At 40.0% G+C, this 20,723-nt stretch overlaps 1 protein-coding gene across 20 annotated transcripts in view; it reads left to right on the forward strand.

Annotated features, from left to right (window-relative positions):
• The window catches only part of ABI3BP (ABI family member 3 binding protein), a 355,065-nt gene that overhangs the window by 249,689 nt on the left and 84,653 nt on the right, over window positions 1–20,723 (forward strand). For 16 of the 20 annotated variants that reach the window (XM_083174266.1, XM_083174276.1, XM_083174273.1 and 13 more), the window contains 8 exons: window positions 4,919–4,984; window positions 5,081–5,161; window positions 5,746–5,823; window positions 8,489–8,560; window positions 10,372–10,437; window positions 11,979–12,047; window positions 12,457–12,522; window positions 18,337–18,414. In XM_083174266.1, coding sequence (XP_083030392.1) covers window positions 4,919–4,984; window positions 5,081–5,161; window positions 5,746–5,823; window positions 8,489–8,560; window positions 10,372–10,437; window positions 11,979–12,047; window positions 12,457–12,522; window positions 18,337–18,414 — 576 coding nt within the window. The remainder of the gene's footprint in view (window positions 1–4,918; window positions 4,985–5,080; window positions 5,162–5,745; window positions 5,824–8,488; window positions 8,561–10,371; window positions 10,438–11,978; window positions 12,048–12,456; window positions 12,523–18,336; window positions 18,415–20,723) is intronic. The other 4 variants (XM_083174271.1, XM_083174275.1, XM_083174280.1 and 1 more) reach the window with 4 other exon arrangements.

Below are 20,723 nucleotides of genomic sequence, written 5' to 3' on the forward strand. Positions count from 1 at the left end.
TGTACTGTGATTGACCAGTAATTCCTATTGTATCCTAAAGATACTGCAGGTATCTTAAGGTATATGTGTAGTATATACACAGTATTCGTTTACAGTAAGTTTGCAAGCCATTGCACTTTTAGTGCCTTGAAAGTTTAGTGATTTCATATAGTTAGCTATGAGAAAGATCTCTTTACTTCGCTCTTGTTTATATCTGTAACTGACTAATATCTTTTTTAAATTACAATGATTCCTTAAATTGCCAACCAACATTATTCACTAGATTGCATAACCAGGATCTTAAATTAGGGAAATAATAAGAATTTCTTACCATAGTTGACAGCTTCATGGGAACATTCCCTGGGTGTGGGAAGCCATGAAGTTAGCATTGTGAAGCAGGGCAGGGGGCCGCATGGATGCAAATCACCATGTTTAATGTTATCTGATGCCTGGACTGCCCACTTTTGCTTGATAAATGGGTGCCTGCAGGTGGGGGTTGGTCAGCTAAATTAAACTTGCCCACTTTTCTGGGCAGCCAGGAGCACAACCTGATTTTCAATAGCTTTTCGGACAGTTCAGGAGAAGTAGGTAAGTTTAAGTTTAACTTGGAGACATTTCAAGTATAGTAGTTGTATTTGGAAATATGCAACAAAACATTGATTCCTGTCACATAAATATGAGGAAAAGAGGATTATGATGCTTGACAAACATGGTCGGGACCATGGTCATACTGTACCTAGCGGTAAAAAAAAACACAAATATTAGGCGATTATTAAAATTTACTAGAGTAAAATTTTATTTTTTATATTTCTATGAATAAAGTTGTATGTGCAAATAAAAAATAAAGGTACTCTTTACTTAGAAGGGCGCCCATCTCGGGCATCTCGGGGATTGAATGCACTAAAAAATCGGGTGCGATCAACCGACGAGATGCCCGAGATTTCCCATAGGGAACAATGTTAAATGTCTCAATTGACCCGATTTTCCTGTTCAATGCCTCAATTGACCCAATTTTTCCATAGGAAACAATGTTAAATGGGCCACAGAGGCCAAATAGGCACCCTGAAGTGAATAATGGCCACCCGAATTGTTAACGCCACCCCACGATCAACGTCAACCCGAAGCGTGGCGAGCGCAGCGAGCCCGCGAGGGGCGGCGGTACGCGTCCTACGACCTTTTCATACCCCCACTATCCACGTCGGCGTGGAGTTGAGAATAGAAAGTGTGGCGAGCGCAGCGAGCCACCGAGCCCGAAGCGTGGCGAGCGCAGCGAGCCCCGCGAGGGGACGCGGATACCTTCACATGTATCCGCGTCCCCTCGCGGGCTTCACAGCTGTCCGCGTACCCTCGCGGGGCTCGCTGCGCTCGCCACGCTTCGGGCTCGGTGGCTCGCTGCGCTCGCCACACTTTCTATTCTCAACTCCACGCCGACGTGGATAGTGGGGGTATGAAAAGGTCGTAGGACGCGTACCGCCGCCCCTAGCGGGCTCGCTGCGCTCGCCACGCATCGGGTTGACGTTGATCGTGGGGTGGCGTTAACAATTCGGGTGGCCATTATACACTTCAGGGTGCCTATTTGGCCTCTGTGGCCCATTTAACATTGTTTCCTATGGAAAAATCGGGTCAATTGAGGCATTGAACAGGAAAATTGGGTCAATTGAGACATTTAACATTGTTCCCTATGGGAAATCTCGGGCATCTCGTCGATTGATCTCACCCGATTTTTTAGTGCATTCAATCCCCGAGATGCCCGAGATTTTTTACTAACGATGCCCACGATCAAAATCGTGGGCGCCCTTCTAAGTAAAGAGTACCAAAATAAATAATAAAAAGAGCTGCAGGCTCCAGGCTTGTTGATGTATCCACGCCTAAAAATTGCTTACCACCACGTGTATAGCATAATATATTGCAAACTAGAGACACTATGGAAGCATTGCGCTAATTTAATTTGCATATCTTTTGGCTGAAGAGCATGCAACAAAATTAGAATATAAAGCAATTATTTATTTTTTATATACATAATATATAAAAATCAATTAGTATAAGGTGGCCACCTAATGATTTAAAAAGAAAATTCATAAGATCATGTATATAAAGAACATTCATATATTGCAGTATATATGGAAATAAAAATAAATGCTAAAAAATATATTATAATATAGATGACGTCTGTTTTGCTTATCTAGGGTTCACTTTTGGCACAATGTTACTAGTCCACCAAATGTCTGGTATAATATAGATTGGTGATTTGGAAAGTACTTGCCGTGGATGGTATGATAAGGAAAAGATGTCTGTGATATGTTGCTGGTATCCGTTGCAGTGCCGGGCCTCAACACATGCAGCAGGGGTCCGGGCGGTCTGGAGATCGCTGATGGATGCTGGGGGGGGGGTGATGTCGTGTCTCTTACCTGCCTTGCGGCAATTGGTGTCTCTCACTCGCCGTGTCGCAGATGGTTCAGCTAGGCGGAGAACGTATGTAGATGGTAAAACGTGTGATGTTGTCTCTCTCACTGATCGCGTTGCACCTCCCTCCCCCACCTGCTTCAGACTGAATGCAATGGACTGCACTCTCAGCTACTAATGAACAGGTGAAGAAGAATTATCCGGCAGTGTGTGATCAGTGCCTCCAAGCAGGGCCCCACTGCCCTTGCTTCTGCTTAGTAGGGTGTCTAAAATGGTTTAGGATCATTTAGTTGCTCAAGACAGGCACCCTGAAGCCTTTAGAGCTGATTGGGGCATCCTTAGAATGCTCTGGTAAGAGCAGGGCCGGCTCTACCACTAGGCAGCTGCCTAGGGTGCCAGGATCTGGGGGGGGGGGGTGCCACCGAGTCTGAATTCTGGGATCAACAATGCAGGTGCAATGCCAAGCAATGGTCACACTTGGATCCCACTGTGAACTTCACAGGTGTTGCTGTACATGCAGGTGCCCCTTCAGTGCTGTTAGTCCAGAGGCAGGTGACTCTATTGCCTCTGGGAATTATGTCCCTGGGACAGTAGTAGGTTGATGTTTTGCCTAGGGTGCAGAGAAAACTCACACCGGCCCTGGGTAAGAGCTGCACTTGCCGGTGCTTCCACTCTTTATGACATCATTCAACATAATGATTTCAGGCACTCAGAGAGAAGGAGTGTTGTAGTAAATGTTCTAAAAGGGCAACTTCTCAGAGTTTACTCTAAAACCTCTATGTTGTCCTAGCAAGGGGGGCTCTTGTTTCAAAGAGATGATTTTGTTCTTTGAATTAAATGTTAAGATTAAAATTAAAATCTTTGCCTTGGTACTACTGAAGTCTAAAAGTTACTATGGGTATAGTAAATTGATTTAATTAATCCAAGATTCACAGGGTTAGGACTAAAGAGTACGCAAATTTTTCCAATATATCCACCGCCGGTACATTTTCAATTATACATACAACTCAAAATTGTAATTACATTAGTACAGATTAGTACAGATCTTCATTTGGCCTCAAATGCATATTTTGACTCAAGTAATAATTCCACATGGTTGGAATATTTCCAATGTAATGTTATTGAAAGCATGCTTTCTATGTATTTTACACTTTTGAGATGTATAGTAGATGAACTAGCATTTAATGTACTGTTCTACGGAATTTGGGGCCTAATTCAGACATCACTGCTAATGTGAGAATTTACAGTGGACTGCGAGAAAGAAACTGCCGCCAAGACAGAAAGCGTTACCAACCATTGCAAAATTATGAGAGAATTGCGGATGGATTGCTAATTGTTCTCTACACGCAAAACCATAAGCAATTCAGCAACCATCGAAAGGATTTTACAGTCTGTGCAAATCTTAAGTAGGTCTGAGGCTTCCACTGATCTGCGACTGTGACAGGGTGAAAGTCGTCATCGCTGATGTCACAGACCCTCCTTAAAGTTGCCTGCATTTTTTCTAACGCATCCAGAAAATGTCAGGTTGCCACCCCTAAACATTGGATTGTCAGACAAACTGCGAGAGGATTACGTTTACAATCCATATGTATTTTATGTTGCTAATTCCCCTTGCATATGCTCTATATGTACAGTACGCATATGCATTCGTTTGACAATCACTCGATTTGCTAATTCTCTAATTAGCGGTCAAGTCTGAATTAGGCCCTAGATGTCGTCTCTGATACTGACAAGCAATTTCTGATGGCTGAATACTTTGTAGCTGATACTTCTAACAGTTATCTACTTGGATGTCAAAATCTATTAGTGTTTTAACAACCAAATATATATATATATAGTTCCTTGTTCATGTTTTGCTTTAGTTCCCCAAACTATATCCACAGATGTTAATAAAGAGGGAGAAATTTAATAGAATGAGAGAATCAGAAAGTGAGAGATTTGTTAAGAAATCTCCAGGGTTTTTTTAAAGCGGCAATCATTTACACTGCAAAACCAGTTAGATTTTGAAGTGAAAATGGTTGCCACTTTTAAAAAAAAAATTGATTTCTTACCAAAACTCTCACTTTCTAAATTTCACCCAAAGTGCATAAGCAAATACACTTTGGCATTTTTAGTAACACCCAAATTGGTTATACTTAAATAAATATAATAAGTTCAATGGAATAGCCCAGTGGTTACAAAACCCAGTCCTCAGGATCCAACACATTTCATGTTTTCCAGGTCACATGGCAGGTGCACTGTGTATCACCAACTGTCACTTTTTAAAAACCCACAGGTGACCTTGAAATCATGAAATGTGTGGGGTCCTCAGGATGTAGTTTAAGAACATGAACAAGAGCCTGTTGATTTTTAGAGATTCTTTAATAGGCAAATAGTTTTTTCAATGGAGGTGTGAATGTATCCTTAAATATATGCTTGCACATTTTGCATCTCTCCGATAGGCATTAGGCATACATATTTAATAGCAAAAAACTACAATAGCCAATGAGCTCTCTGCAACCAAGAACAAACTGTAAGAGGAATCTTTGTCTTTCAGTGCCAAATAAAACAGAAAAAGCAATTGCTTCTCATTCCTACAAAACTACTCCACCTGCAACTCCTGGTAAATTATGTTAACTTATTTTTATTTGGAGAAAAAAAAAACATTGAATAATTCACAATTTCCCTTTGCTCATATATTTTGTTATGTTCTAAACAGTGCCAAAAGCATACCAAACCAAAAGGATGCCCATAAACTTGATTAGAATTCATATATTTGATGATACAACAGTTCCAAGTGGTAAAGTGGCCAGTTTTTCATCTGGCACATCGTGCTTGTTTTTCTTTCTTTCATAACCTTCCTTGACAGTAGTTTAAAAATATGCATGATTGCTTTGAAATTCTCTTGCAGTCATTTTTGTCTTGCCATTCTATCTTTTCCACAGGTATACAGATGGGAACATAAATTGTTGCCATAAACTGTATAGATGGAGCAGAGATTATTGCTGTAAACTGCGTCATAGCCCCATATTGCGCAATTATTTTTAAATCCCTTAGATTTTTCCCACCAGAACAAATCAAAGATTTATTACAATATGGTATTGATTCTCTGCTTAGTCATTCGACATGGTGCATGGTTGACGCAATAAACTACGCTCCACCTGTAAATGCCGACTGTGCTAGAAAACTGTGCCCGAGAGCATATTCTATCTTTTCTATAGAATTTCATTTTAATTTAAAAAGCATGTCTAGTGCAACCATTTTTCCCATTCTACATTCTTTACTTTTTTCCTATTAGATCATCACATAATGGCCTCTTATTCCGAGTGTTGTTTCCTGCAGAAAAAAACGTTTGTAACATCTGTTCTTTAATTTATTTTTCAGAAAACATTGAGATACAAACTTCTTCACCTCCAATCCCTAAAACTACTCAGTCAAAAAAAAAATTACACTCAAAACCTGGTAAATGAGTTATTGTTTAGCTAGTTGTCTATTTTGTTTAAGAAAATAAAAAATCAGTGTTATTTTTTTTAACTTACATAATTTGAAAAAGATAGTGACAGTTGTGTCTTTAGTTATGGTCATAGTGCAGTGATTCCAAAACATGGTGTGTGATTTCAAACATCCTGTAAGTATCTAAAGGGATTTTCCTTTATCTGAATATCCGTATTTCAATTATCTAACCATTCAATGATCTAGATCAGTGGTTCTCAAACTCGGACCTCAGTAGCCACACATGTCACATTTTCCAGGTCACCTGGCAGGTGCACTTGTATCACCAACAGTTACATTTTAAAATCCACAGGTGACCTGAAAAACATGAACCCTGTGGGGTCCTGAAGACCGAGTTTGAAAACCTGTGATCTAGATAATGGAAAAAGGGAGACTGTTTTAGTCTGCCATTGTTTCCAGTAGCAGAGTTCCCATAGAAGTGGTCTCATTGATATTTGTCCCTGGAAAATTCTAACTTTTTTCCCTGGTTGTACATTTTGACCAATTGCTAAATTCCTCTATTTTGAATGTTAAATATTCACTGCAGATAGCTTTTTTCTTGGGCTCTGTGGTTCATCTCACAGTCCTTGCCAAAAAGTGGGAGACTGTAATTGCTTTGTGAGATACTCCTGATTTCAGGTAACCTTAATAATACATTAGATAGTTTTCAGGAATCTTTTGATGTTGAGAACCATTTTGTTCGGAGTTACTGTAGCCTAAGAGCTCCCGGTGATCATTTAGTAATCGTGTTAGTGGTGGAGATATGACCACACCCCCTACTTTTCCTTTTGCTTCAAGTATAATACTATGACATTTCATTCGTTTAAATTTTTCATAACACCACTTCTAGATTACTATAGTACTCTAGGTGTACTGTTATACAGTATACAATTTGAGGCTACACAGCATATCTGTCTAATCATTTGTCTTCTCTGGATGGTATCAATACATAACAATTTCCCCTCCAAAGAGCGTTCTTTTCCAAACTCCAGGTATACTGCAGATAAACTAGTATCCGCAAGGGGCTTTGTTGCACTCGCCATGCTGTCTGGGTACAGACAGTCGGGATAATGACTGTCGGGATCCCGACTGTCGGACCCCTAATATCATTAGCATCTTGAATCTACTTTGCATCATTTACACCATTCTGCAATATAGTTCCCAACATCCCAGAATGTTTTGCCAATTTGTCTTGACTAGTGGGAGTGAAATTTGTCTAATTTTGGGAGAAAGCACTTTCTAATTACGTGTTTGGACTTTGCACTGGTTCAATTGCGCTTCTCCCAATCTCTGCTTTCAGGTCTGAAATAATTTCTGAAAGAGAACCATAATGCCGTCTTCATTTCAAATGAAATATTTCTTCATTTGTACTCTCAAATATATTAGGATATGTGCCCTGTGCTGCAGAGTAAGTGCATAAGCAGCTTATGGAGCCAAGGAAAATCTTTGTAACAAGCCACATCATAAATGCCTTCCAGTTTGTTGACAGTAATGTCAACATTTTCTCTACTTGAACTTGTTAGATGTTGACATTTCAATAAATATTCACATCATCACATTACATTTTCTGATGTCTACATTATGACCGATGATACCATGACTGCATATCCTTCTTAGTTTGCGTTAATCTGTATTCCTAAAGCTCTTAAAAGTTTAGACTTGAAAGTCAATATGAATATTTAATTTGAAGCCATCTTCACTCTTTTCTAGTTCTTTCTGAAGTTTACTTCCAAGTTAAATTATAAGTTCTATGTTCATTTTTGGATTAATGTTTAATAATTTGATTCCTAAAATAGTTTCCACTTTTTCTCCGTCCCTTTCATGAATTGGATAAACTCCCTAGTTCTACCTTTCTATAACATTATAACTGTGCATCCTGCTTCAATGGCATGTGCCAATAGCAACAATTGGCCTTCAGAATCCCAGCCATTTTCACCAGCTTCCGACACTAATTTGACTGTTGGTATTCAATGTACCGACAGTTGAGCATCAGAAAGTCCACAGCCATTTCCAACAAAACAGATCCTTCAATGCTGTCAGTAACGGCAACAGTGCTGTCATTACCAACAACATTGAATAGGCGAGTGCTGATATTTCCCCAGTCAGATGGGATACCCCCTAAGTCTGTATGTTTAATTAGAAATACATATTTTCTTTGCTGCATCACCACAGTAAAGTAGTTATATGAATTGGATAATATCATGTTTCTGTTGAAACTTAGGGGGTTATTCTGATTCACTCCTACCAAGGCACAATCACTATCTAATGACAAAACCATATGAACTGCAGGTGGGGCTGATGTAACATGTGCAGAGAGAGTTAGATTTGGGTGTTTTTTTGTTTCTGTTCAGGGTGAATACTGACTGCTTTATTTTTACACTGCAATATAGATATCAGTTTGAAGTACACCCCCCACCAAAATCTAACTCTCTCTGCACCTGCAGTGCATATGGTTAAAGCATGATTGTGCATTTCCGAGTGAATCAGAATAACCCCCTAAGAATGTAATCTACTTTCTGGGACACATTTTAGAGGGTCTGTACTATCTCTGATATATATAATATGTTACTTCTTTTTTCTTTATTTTTATTCAATTAACTGGTTTGAATAGCTGCTAAAATGTTATTTTTTTCAGTTCCTAACACAACAATAATTCCTTATCAGCCCACAACAACACAAAGACCTGAAAGCCCTCAGTCAAAACCTGGTAAATGTTTTGCACAGCTTACAGTAGTTAGCATTTCTATTAGTTTGTTAGAAGATACAATGCATCTTAGTGGCTTCTGGAAATGCATGGTTGCTTATAACGTACACTAATGCACTAACTTTTCTATGAGTGATATGGTACTGTCAAATTCATTTGCTTCACTGATTACTACATAGCTCCCATATATGTAGCTCCTAACTACTGTATACAGTTTTTAGATTCAGGACTTGCAGTGCCCGGAGGCGTGGCTAGCAAAAAAGGTGGCAGGACAATGGGAAGAGTGGCCTGGCCTAGCACTGCAATCCTAGTTCTGTACATATTACACAATGCCAATGCGTGCCCTGCGGGGTTGATATTGCAAGAAAAAATAGACTGTGCAGGCAGCACAGTTTTGACCAGTAGGTGTAAAATCGATAGTATAGTCAAAATTGTAGATAACCAAAATCATACATAGTCAATCGCACCGTGTGTATGCACCATAAATATACAATTTACTTGAAGAACAACAAGATCTTTTTTATTTTTTAATCTAAATCTGGCTTATGTTGATTCTTTCTTTTTATGCCTTGGATTGTTGACAATAGTGTCTATGTTCTAAACCTTGGATAAGCTAAAGTCTCAGCCAATCAGCTCCTAACTTTCATGCCAAAGGCTGAGTTTGAAAAGTGACAGTTGGTGGTACTTTCTATCTGTCTACTTTATATCCATCCAAAGCATTGTATATATTTACACTTATTAATATTATTCACATTGCCTCTCTACCCTTTTTAAATTGAGGGGTAGGGCAGTTAGGGACAAATTGGTTCCTAACTGTCATTTTTAACACTCTTTAACATGGAAGTTAGGGGCTGTTTGGCTGGTACTTTATCTCTCTCCACTTTGTTGCTTTCCAAGGCTTTGCAGATTGTGGAGAGGACTGGATTTTCAGTCGACAAGCTCATGGCATGTGAGGAGCTGCTGCTGTTTGGAAGCAGCTCTACCTTGACCTCTCTGAGAAGCTGCTTAGCCTGCACATCAGCTCTGACATGTGGACATTGTAGAAACTGGAATAAAGCTGTTTTTATTATTTAATTATTATTTAAAAAATAAATTGGATCATAAGGGGACGGGTTCCTTGTGCTCATACACCCTCTCTGAAAATCGGAATAGGAACAGTAGTAAATACATGTGGTTTACACAAGCTAACATGACTTCACAGTGACTGTAGTGAACAATTACTGTATGCTTCAAAATATAGCCCATGTCTGGGATTACTAAGTATTAATACAGGCGCATGTACAATGTAAAGAAAAAAGAAAGATGCAAAGATATAATAAAGTTATGAATTAAGTTCAAACCAGCTCCTTTATCAGTTACCATCTTCTTCAAAATCACAATTGTGAATCTGATTTATTGGCACGGAACAGTTGTATATTCCAGTGCACAGCAATTGCAGCAGAAGCAATAGTATAATGGGAGGATTTCAGACACAATCGGCCCATCAGAGCATGTAGCAGTAAGTGCAAAGAGAGTCCTAGTTACCATAGGGACAGATGAGTACGAATGTTTTCATGCGCATGTGAAGTAGGAGGAAACTCAATTTTTTTTGGGGGGGGGGAGGAGTGCAAAGTATCACAGTACTAACGATCATTATTAATGTCTCATCTGCCTGTCTAACCCATTTAATCATTCCACGTGTACCATAACAAAATCATATCATTGTTTTAGAACAGGCACGCTCAGTTTGGCAATCATTCACATTTTTCCATATGAAAGCCCTGCTTGACAAGTATTCTTTTCAGTGAAAAAAGACCTCTAACTGTTTTTTTCAGTTCCAACGCAAAAGATTTCACAGCGAATAAACAAAACACCCAAACCAACTCGCCATGCAAAACCTGGTAATGGTCTTACATGTATTTATAGGTTTTAATCACCGTAATTCCGTATCAGCATTGTTCTGGCTTTAATGGGCCCACTGACCCTTGAAGCACAAGTTGGGATTATGTAAATTCATTATAAAGCACATTGTTAATTTAAAATACAAATGTTTTATTAGATGATGTTGAAAATTAGTCCAATTGTTGTCTTCCAATGAATGTAACACAACAACCACCATGGGTTTGAGCACTTGAATCCCTTTTCCAAAAATTGTCTGTCAACAGTATAGGACAGTATCTAAATTTGCTCTGCATTTCAGTATAATATCAGTCCATTCTTATACCCTTTTCCATCTACGTTTTGTGTCTTAACACGGGTTTTTGAACATTGTTCCAACCCGGGTCAGACCACATTCACACACAACTTCGACCGGTGTTATTCCCGTGTGCAGTTTTTCTGTTCTGCTGGTGATATCATATCGACTCCGGTGATCTGCCTCTCCATAGGCTTTTAAAAGGACCTAGTTAGATTGACCCTGGTAACCAATTTATATTTAACACTTACATGGGTCCTTTCCGCGTCTGACCCGGGTAACTACCCATTTGGAATACCCAGGTAACAGGACACTGGCTCTTTTTTGGGGGGCCCTTTCCACTGAACTGTTACCTGAGTTTTATTTCTGTATAGAAAAGGGGTATAATTATTTCAAGTTATAAGAAGTTTTACATGTACTGTAATGTATGTATGAGTGTGCATGAATAATATGAACTATTTCTCTCATATATAGAACAATTTTTGCACATTTATTTTATTTTTGAATAATATAACATTTATATTTCAGTAGCTCTAGTATATATTGCAACTTTATTTAAGGAAAGTTTAAATTACATAATGGTAAAAATAAAAACAAACAATAAAGTCACATTAAATATAGTCTGCTCATAAATGGAAATGTATGCTGTAACTTTTACAAGCTATAGTTATGTATGTTCCTTGATGGAATGCACACAAAATAATTACAATTTGAATTTCTACAGAACAAACACTGTTCATGATGATTATATTTTAAAATATTATGTTCATTCTTTTATTCTGAATCCAAACTTTATATGCTGCTAAGTGAATTTATATCTATAAGAGTGATGCAATCATTGTACTAGATAGATTGTTAAGTTAAATTGGAAACAGTTTATATATGATACATTTAGACCAGCTATTAAATGTAGTTTTACTGCTTTATGATCATTCCATTTACAATATGCTTCATGAGATGCTTATAACGAATTAAGATCACCAAGAATTCTGTAATATGTACTGCCAATTTGCCTAATACACAAATATACTGGTTTTAGGATTGTTGGCGCTCTTTAAATTGCACTATTTAATATACACATATTTCTTCCATTACTCTTCCTTTCATAGGAAAATCTAAACGTGAAGTGAACAACTAAGCCAAGACAATACAGATCTTGTGCTCTCTTGTGGTTTTTATAGGTTGATGTGATGTTCATTTTGTGTGTTTTAGTTGTGTGTCTGGAAACTGAAATTGTTTTTTCGACAGTGTCTACAGAAGCACCCAAGGATACTATTAAGCCTAAAATTCCACATGTGACTCTTGCCACTACGTTGGGTAACAGCAGATACACTCTCGCTCTCTTTACAATGAATGGCTTATTTCTATTCTAGAGCTCGTCACCTCCATTTTTGCATTTGTGACATTCTTTTTGGTCAGACTTGAAACCTGTGAGCCCTTACAGTACTTGCTTATTCTTTGAAAATGTAATGTCTTGTTCAACAATCTTTGTTCCCTCATTCTCTTGCTTCATGAATGCAATCTGCAGAGAGCATGCCATCATTATCACCCATCATCCTGGAAAAAAGCTCCATCATTTTCTCTTTGATCATTAACATTACATTTCCATTTCAGATGCAATATTTCATTATCCGCGTTTTCTTGCTGCAAAGAACTGCATGGCTCAACATAGTGACACCGATTATATTCAGTTGTGTTTGATTGTAAATTATCTTTCTGATTTCAGCTCCATACAGACAGCAAAATATCACTTCCAGACCAAAATCATCACTCAGACCAAGGACCAGACCTGGTACAGTAATTGCTATTATATTATATTGGGCATACTGTACCACACAGATCTGTCCTCATACACCTAGCCTCAATAACCCTTACATTGCGAGACACCTATCACAACTGAGATGCTATGAGCGGAAGCAGTGTACCATCTTTTCCTTTACAATTTGCAACTTATTTGAATCACAGACGTATGGAAACAGGTCTTCAATTGTACTAGAAACTCTGGGCTGCGACTTGAACCTCAGAGGGATTAGTTTTAAACATGTAGAAAAGTTGCAGATGATGGACAATGTAGGGCTGCAGGCAGCGAATCATAGCAGTTTGTATATAGGGCCTAATTCATGTTTGTACACAATGACCCTGATTCTAGTTGGCTTGCAAAGCATCGCTAGTGTGCTGTTTTGTGAGCCATGTAACGCTGCCCCCGCCCGTAAGAACGCCCGCCTCCCTGCTACTCAGCAAATTTCCCTGCAGCACTGCGAATGGATGTTTTGCATTCTGTAGCGTTCGCAAATCTACAGTATGTCAGTCTCTGGTGGCTTAGATTAGCAGTGCCCTGCTCCAAGAACATGGCGGGCATCTGACAGCTGGTGACGTCAGCTGCTCACCCTCAGAAGGCTGGTGGTCCCCCACGCTCGGATATGGATGCCAGCATTATCCTGGGTGCACCCAGTGTTTTCCTGGGTATGCCCAGGCCAGTCTCCTTCACGCCCCTCTTTGCTGCAATCTCCTCTGAGATCATGGAAGTCTCCAATGGCACCCGCAGTGTAGACCTGCACATGTGCATAAACGATTATGCGTAGGACGTCAACATCGGTCCCCATTGTGAATCACCCCCCTCAGCCTGATGTCCATGCAACGTAATGATTATCAGCAAACTGTGCATGCGGCGTGTCTCGCTGGAGCGTCATTCCAATGAAGCCACACCCAAGTGTCCTGACTCAACTGGTCACAAAGTTGGGAGGCATGTGAAGCCATCTATTTTAAAGCAGCATGCATGCAGCATTTTATCAACATTGCTGCATGATTGGGTTTGAATATGGAAGACCTAGTTTTAAGAGTCCCCCCCCATATATATTCTATGCTTGAGGGTGCTGTTGCAATCCTGATCACATTGATAACTTGTTACAGAGTTGTTGTCAGGAAGAGGCAGCTAAGAGATGTTAAAGGGGAGTTTAAGGGGCGTTATTTGGAAAATGCAGGCATGTCATGGCTGCTTTTGGGGTGGGTATCTTTTGAAGGCTGCATGATTGTATGTGCAAATACTTGGCATCTGAATCAGTACTGCTGTGGCCAGTCTGCATAGCCATAGACTGATCGTTAGCTTTGTTGTTCTCCCTAATTGCATATAGTCCACTCGTGTGCATGCAGGCTTCTCTTTTCATTCCTCGGCAGCAGCCTGACTTGCTAACATCAGAAGCTCCGTAGCCTAGAATATTGCAAATGCATTTAAACACAACATAAAATAAGCCAATAAATTCAGACTTCACATACAGATATACAAATGTCTCACATCACATTCATTAGTGTAATCTAGAAAAGTAGTTTTGTTGTTCTCCGTTGTTTAATTTGTGAAAATGACATGCAAATTTTAAATTAAAAATATACACAGAACCAGCTGTGTCACCTGCGACCTGGTGCAAGTGGGGCTGGTTGGAGCAACTAAAGATAGTGTATGAGGACCCATCTGTATTTACTATGCCGTATGAGTTTAAATTGTTACTTGTCTTGTTTGTCATCATTTGTCTTGCAGCGGTTATATTTATTTTACTACTGCAAAGCCAACATTAAAGTTTTTCAAGATACTACACTTTCCCATAAACTCATACAGTAGGAGACTTTTTCATTTTACAGTGTAACTTTATCACTACCGCATACTTGCTTTCTATCTGGAAACGTTGGGGGATCTCCCGAGATTGTAGCTCACTTACTCCACCCACTTCAAATTATTGCATTTTCTAGGCCCACCCCCTCTTTACAGACCAACCATTTATGGCAAGAAGTCACTTAAGAGTGCTCAATTGGACTTTGCACAAGGTAATGTGTATATGCATAGTGTGTCCTGATTTTTGGGACTGTCCTGCTCTCCCACCCACGGACAGCAGTGTCCCGCAGTGGGTGGTTTTTGGAAGTTCCTCTCTCACTTGCTGCTCTGAATAATTTCTGGGAGCATGCATACAGCATCTATTCAAGAGACAGAGGGGTAGGGGCATGGCCAGCAGCTCACAGTGTTGGCCATGCCCCCATGGGGTTGAAACTAGGATAAGTGGCTCACAGAAGATTCATTCCCGTGAAGGCATGCCTCTTTAGATGTGCAGATAAATGGATTACAAGGAAGACAACAGGAGTAGTTGCACCTCACTGCATGTGGGGTTGGAGAGCCAGAGGAAATCTGGTCTGCACATTAGTTGGATGGATTTCGATTTTACAGCCAGGGGAGGGAAGTGGATGGAACAGTCACATGGCATGTGACCATGTCAACTGAATCCCAGATGGTTACATCCCACACCGGTTAGTGGTAAAAATATGTACAGTACCTTTTTCATTTGCCACACCTGGTACAAAGTACAGTCCACATACAGTATTTGTTATAATTTTTTACTTGAGATAAGACGTTGCCGTTGTAGTGGAAGATAATTGAAAAATTCACATGTTTACAAATGGTCACAAATACTAGTTATTGTTGGTCCTTTTAACGCTTTAATTGTTATAGGATTTGCCACAAACGTATTTTGCAAAACTAACCTTAAATTATTTAGAATTTTTTTTGAATTGGTTACGGTAGCCAAAATAATTTGTGCAGATTTACTCCATGGGGTGTTCCTAGTCGTAAGACCATTATGAAAGCGCCTGATTCTAATTAGTTCCTCTGTTATGCTTCCTGGGGAACAGCGGCACAGTGTCCTTGCTAGTATTATATGTATAATTTTGGCATTCCAGTTTGCCAAGTCTTAGTTGCATAATTATTCCCAGTTATTACTTTATTACTGATTGTACACAACTAGAACAAGTTGGGACATTTTAGCTTCTGCACTGTCAGAATGTACTGTAATGGTGTAAAATATACTGTGCTGGCATAATATCAATAGCAATGTGAAGGCAAATATTGGTTCTGCAGGAAATTGTGCTATTTGTACAATGATGTTAAATTGTTTTATTATTATCTTTTATTTTTAAGGAGCCACATAATGTAGTTAAGCAAACACATTGGGAGAAGTTTACTAAGATTGGAGTTCTCTTTGACATGGGATGTTGCTATGGGCAACCAATCAGAGCTATTATCTTCTAGAAGGTGCTAAATAAATAAGAAGCAGATTCTGAAACATTGCCCATAGCAACATCCCATGTGAAATAGAAGTCCCATCTTAGTAAATTTGTCCCGCTGTATCTCGCATCAACATAATCATCCAAAACAAATATTTTAATTTGTAGACTCACTGTACATGAATTGATTTTATTCCATAATATTTTTTATTTCATTCATTACTATTACTGCACAAATGGGGAATATAATTTGGAGCATATTTTTCCTTACAAGTTCCATGGCCATCGGTTCAATCTGCATTATATGAGCTGTGGTCACCTCTATAGCAAGTGTAGTCAGGTCCTGTAGTTATACTGCTGGAAAGTAACTATTTGTTCTGTGTCCATTCATTTAATATATTTCTGTGGAATTTCAGCATATAACAAACAAAACTTGCAGGAGAGTTGATGTTGGAGAGTTGATGTTTGAGGGTATTGTGCAGGCATTGGACAATAATTGGTAATAGTATTTTGTGCTGCATTGTAGGTTGTTGCAGAACAGAGGGGTGCTTACATCATATTCAAGTATTTTAGTCTTGTTTCAATTGTGTATGTGTAGGTGAGGATGGGCATAGTTGGTGACAGCTATGGTGTCATCAGTCAGATGAATCGCCAGTACTGCTTATAAAAGTCAGTGATTCCAGGGCGAGATGGGGCTGCAAATAGGAGTCCTATGACGATTCTCCCTCATGATGACAAAATATTGAGCGCATATGGACTTATTAAGAATGATGTGTAAATAGTTTTGGTACTTTTGTATTATAGCGGAGCCCCCCGATGTTGGTCGTACAATGTTTTTATCGCATGCGATACAACCGATGGCATGCGATGCGACGCGATTTTACACCAGTATTCGATAAAAAATTGTACAAGCACCCTAATGGGTGATTTTAAGCACCCTAATGGGTGCTTACAATGTAAAATGCACCGCCACGCCACCCCCCACTATAAACGTGAACCCGAAGCGTGGTGAGCGGCGGCCGTACACGTCCTACGATCTTTTCATACCCCCGCTATCCACGTTGGCGCGGAGTTGATTCTATATAGTGTGGCGAGCGCACGCGTATACCTGTGAAGTTATGCGCGTCCCCTCGCCACACTTTATAAAATCAACTCCACGCCAACGTGGATAGTGGGGGTATGAAAAGGTCGTAGGACGCGTACCGCTGCCCCTCGCAGGCTCGCTGCGCTCGCCACGCTTCAGGTTCACGTTTATAGTGGGGGTGCATTTAACATTGTAAGCACCCATTAGGGTGCATTTAACATTGTAAGCACCCATTAGGGTGCTTATACAATTTACAATCGCATCCCATCGCATTGTATGGCATTGTATGCCATATACAATGTCATACAATTTTAAAATTGTATGTCATTGTACAACATCGCGCGATATCACATCGCATACCATCGTATGCCTTATGGTATACAATGTGATGGGCGCCGCTATAATACACAAGTACCATAGTTTTTACTACCAGGTCAGTATTATAAAGGTAAACATGTTGGTAAAGCAAGATGCGTACAGTTAGGCCCAATACACATTAGATTTTTACGCCATACTGTATCTTTGAAAACAAAATAATTAGTGTGTATGCTTAATATAGTTGACAATACCTGCTCCCGTACATCGTTCATGACACTCCCCATTGTCTATGCTTAATGTTCAATGTTAACGACTGTATATCATCAATGAAGCATGTAGCAGCAGTGGGCGGGGGAACTCACTGCTGATATTGTTTACCGATATCATTCACTGTGTACAAACAATATAATTTGGCCGAGACATGGACACTTCAAGAGTACATCACTGATGATACAGTTTCACTAATTTAGCGAATGGTCTAGTGCAGCGGTTCCCAAACTGGCGGTCCTGACCTTCTCAGTATGGGGACGCTACTCCATGTTGCTGACTGTCAGGCTGATGGCTTTTTTATTCTCAATCAGTGATTCAAGGAGTCTGAAACATCTGTTGAAATGTCTGTTACTTCAGGCTCCTCCCATTGTTTAGTGCCTCCACAATGCTGCCATGCATGTGCCGTCTGCTGACTACACATGTGATGTGATGACCTTCTGCAGTAACTTGCTGGGGTACCGTAATTATTTTTATTGTCTGGCGGGGTCTCAGAGCAAAAGGTTTGAGGACTCCTGGTCTAGTGTATATGGACCTTTGTGTATGGATCTGCACAGTTAGTCTGATATAAAAACATTACTACACTTTTTAAAATCATACTCCACAAACTTCCATCTGCTATTGACTATGCAGTATTTTTGATCTAGAGCAAGTCAACCAAGGTTTAAATGAAAAACTAGTTTTTAACTATAGCTGTGGTTCCCAAAAGTCGGTCTGCAGGACACGGGCACTGTGTATCCCCAGCTGTCACATTTTAAAAGTCTACAGGTGACCTGAAAAATGTGAACTGTGTGGGGTTCTAAGAACCAAGTTTGGGAACCACTGAACTAGATTCTCTCCACTTTTTGAACTAAGGCAACAATTTGACCTTAAATTTCACTTTTAACCCCACAGCACAAAATGGGACATCTCATGGATCGATCAGAGTAAGACCAACAGGGGAGTTTAACTGGGTGCCAGGCACAATACCAGGTAATTTCTGATATGATTTCTATTATAAGATTTCCATATAATATTATGTAGATAAATAATGATAACTAACCATGTTAAATGTATTTTGGATTGATGCAACGCAGTCCTTAACTAATTAGTATTATTTATAACCTTATTCAGCAATCATAATATTATAGAACAGCAACAATTATCTCTTACATATTTGAATAAAAATCCAAAAAACAATTATTATCCTTATTGAGTATATGCGCAAACTAGTGCCATCTGATTGATCCACAAGCAGACAATAAGCATGTATAATGGGTTTTCTCCCAAAGACAATTAACCGACCAGTGCATCTGAATGTACCATGTTCTGCTCCTACTCAAAAATCACAATTTGCTCATTAAATGCATGTATCTTGGTTTATATTAGGGGCTCTTGTTGAAGTTGTACTGTATACAGTAACCAGGGCTAGAAATCTAGTGGTGCAGACGGTTCGGCCAACATAGCACATTTGCCCTGTAGGGACAACCAGCTACATACATGCACAATCCCCTTTGTGTGTGCTTCCATCAGCTGCTGGGTCATTACATCCAGGGCTGTCACCAAAAATTGTGGGGCCTGGGAGTTTCAAGTATTGTTACAAGTGTGCGCAGGCTGAAGCAGCAAGACTGCGCCAGGCCGGCTCTGCTCCTCATTCTCCTGGCACGGCGTGACATCATTACATCACGCCGCAGTGCTGGAGTGTCGCTCGGTGGGGGCTTCCAGCTTTCCTGCTGCACTGCCTGTTTGATTGGCAGCAGCCAGCAGGCAGCTGTCACTATTAAAGATCAGCAGCTGGCTGCGGATGATACGCGGCCCGCTGCTGTTGGCATTATGCTCAAATGCTCAAAGTTAGCATTTTCTACCCTGTACTGTTAAAACAGGAACTTTGCACCAACATATCTGTAAGCATTATTTCAATTACATATTTGTCTGGTTTTTTTTCTTTTTTATATATTTGTTTATGCATTATTTTTATATTGTTTTTCATCTTTTTTGTCATTTCTCTTTATTCCCTTTTTTTATTGATTACTTATTGATAATGTATAATTCTAGCACTTTAGGCAGGACATAATGAGTTCCAAGTTCAGCGTTAAAAAACATCTGAGTTTGGCCATCATCCTGCATGGCTGCCAAGAGTTCATTACATCCCACCCATTATGTTTACTGCTGTCCATCAGTCACATTCTGCAGTAATGTCCCTTCACTATCCTTGTTTTGAATGGGGGGGGTTCACTGGGCATTAAAATATCTAGGTAGGGCACTGTGTATAGCTTAAGATTTTTAATTATAAATGCTCCCACCAAAGGAAATTATTGACCATACATATAAGAAAGAGATTGCTCTGTAATAAGCAGTCTCTTGGAAGGTGTGTAACAGATCTCTGACAACTGTCTTGCTTATTACTGTATTCCTTTGCTTTTTCTGTCAACTGTTTCTAACAGCCTCATATACCTATGCAGCTGTAGTCACTAATGTACAGCTGTAGCTGTGACCTCAGACACCTATTCTATTTAGGCCTTATGGCAAAACAAAAGACAACTTGCCTTGACTTCAGGGGTGGTTCAAGCTAGAAGCGGGTCAGTCTGCATACTCCCTGCATCCCTCCTCCTCTCTGTGGCACATCGGACTCTGGCATTGTACTTTACAGGTTTCTAGGAACATGGCATCCAAAATGTAAGTCAAATAACTATAGATTCAGGGCGCGTGTGGGTCCTTTGGACCCAGGGCACTGAGGGCCTGATTCAGACCTGTTCGCCTACCTCCCCCACCTCTCTAACATGGGAGGGGATGTGTTCCCTAACACATCCCCCTCCATGCGGCCGAACAGCTGACCATCAAATGATTTCTGCAGCCTATGCTGTGAAAAGTAATACTTATTGTTCAAATGGCCATGGTCTCCAAATTCGGGGCAGGCGCTGGCGTCATGTGACATCAGACACCAATCCCAAGCAGGCATTGCCACGCCTGCATTAGCAGGAGAACACCCAGCATTTCTATGGGGACACCCAAAAAATGCTGGGCATTTCCCTGCTGCCGCCACCTGCCCGTCCCCCTCCTGGAGTGAAAAGCTGTTTGATCCTGGGGTTTGTGCATGTGCAGACCATGAACATTGGGTGTGGGGGCAACTTAAGAGTTTAGTGTTTTTCTAGCAAACGGAATTGGTATAAAGCAGCAGAATAAGCATAAGTATGCATGGTGCAAGGTATGTTTTGGTCAGCTGTGTCTTTTTGCCTCTTTTCCCAGATTAGCGACTAAAGCCCCATACAAACTATAGGATATTCTAAAAGATATAGGTCAGA

The sequence above is a fragment of the Crinia signifera genome, chromosome 2, assembly GCF_055691185.1.
Source record: "Crinia signifera chromosome 2, ASM5569118v1, whole genome shotgun sequence".
NCBI classification, from domain to species: domain Eukaryota; kingdom Metazoa; phylum Chordata; class Amphibia; order Anura; family Myobatrachidae; genus Crinia; species Crinia signifera.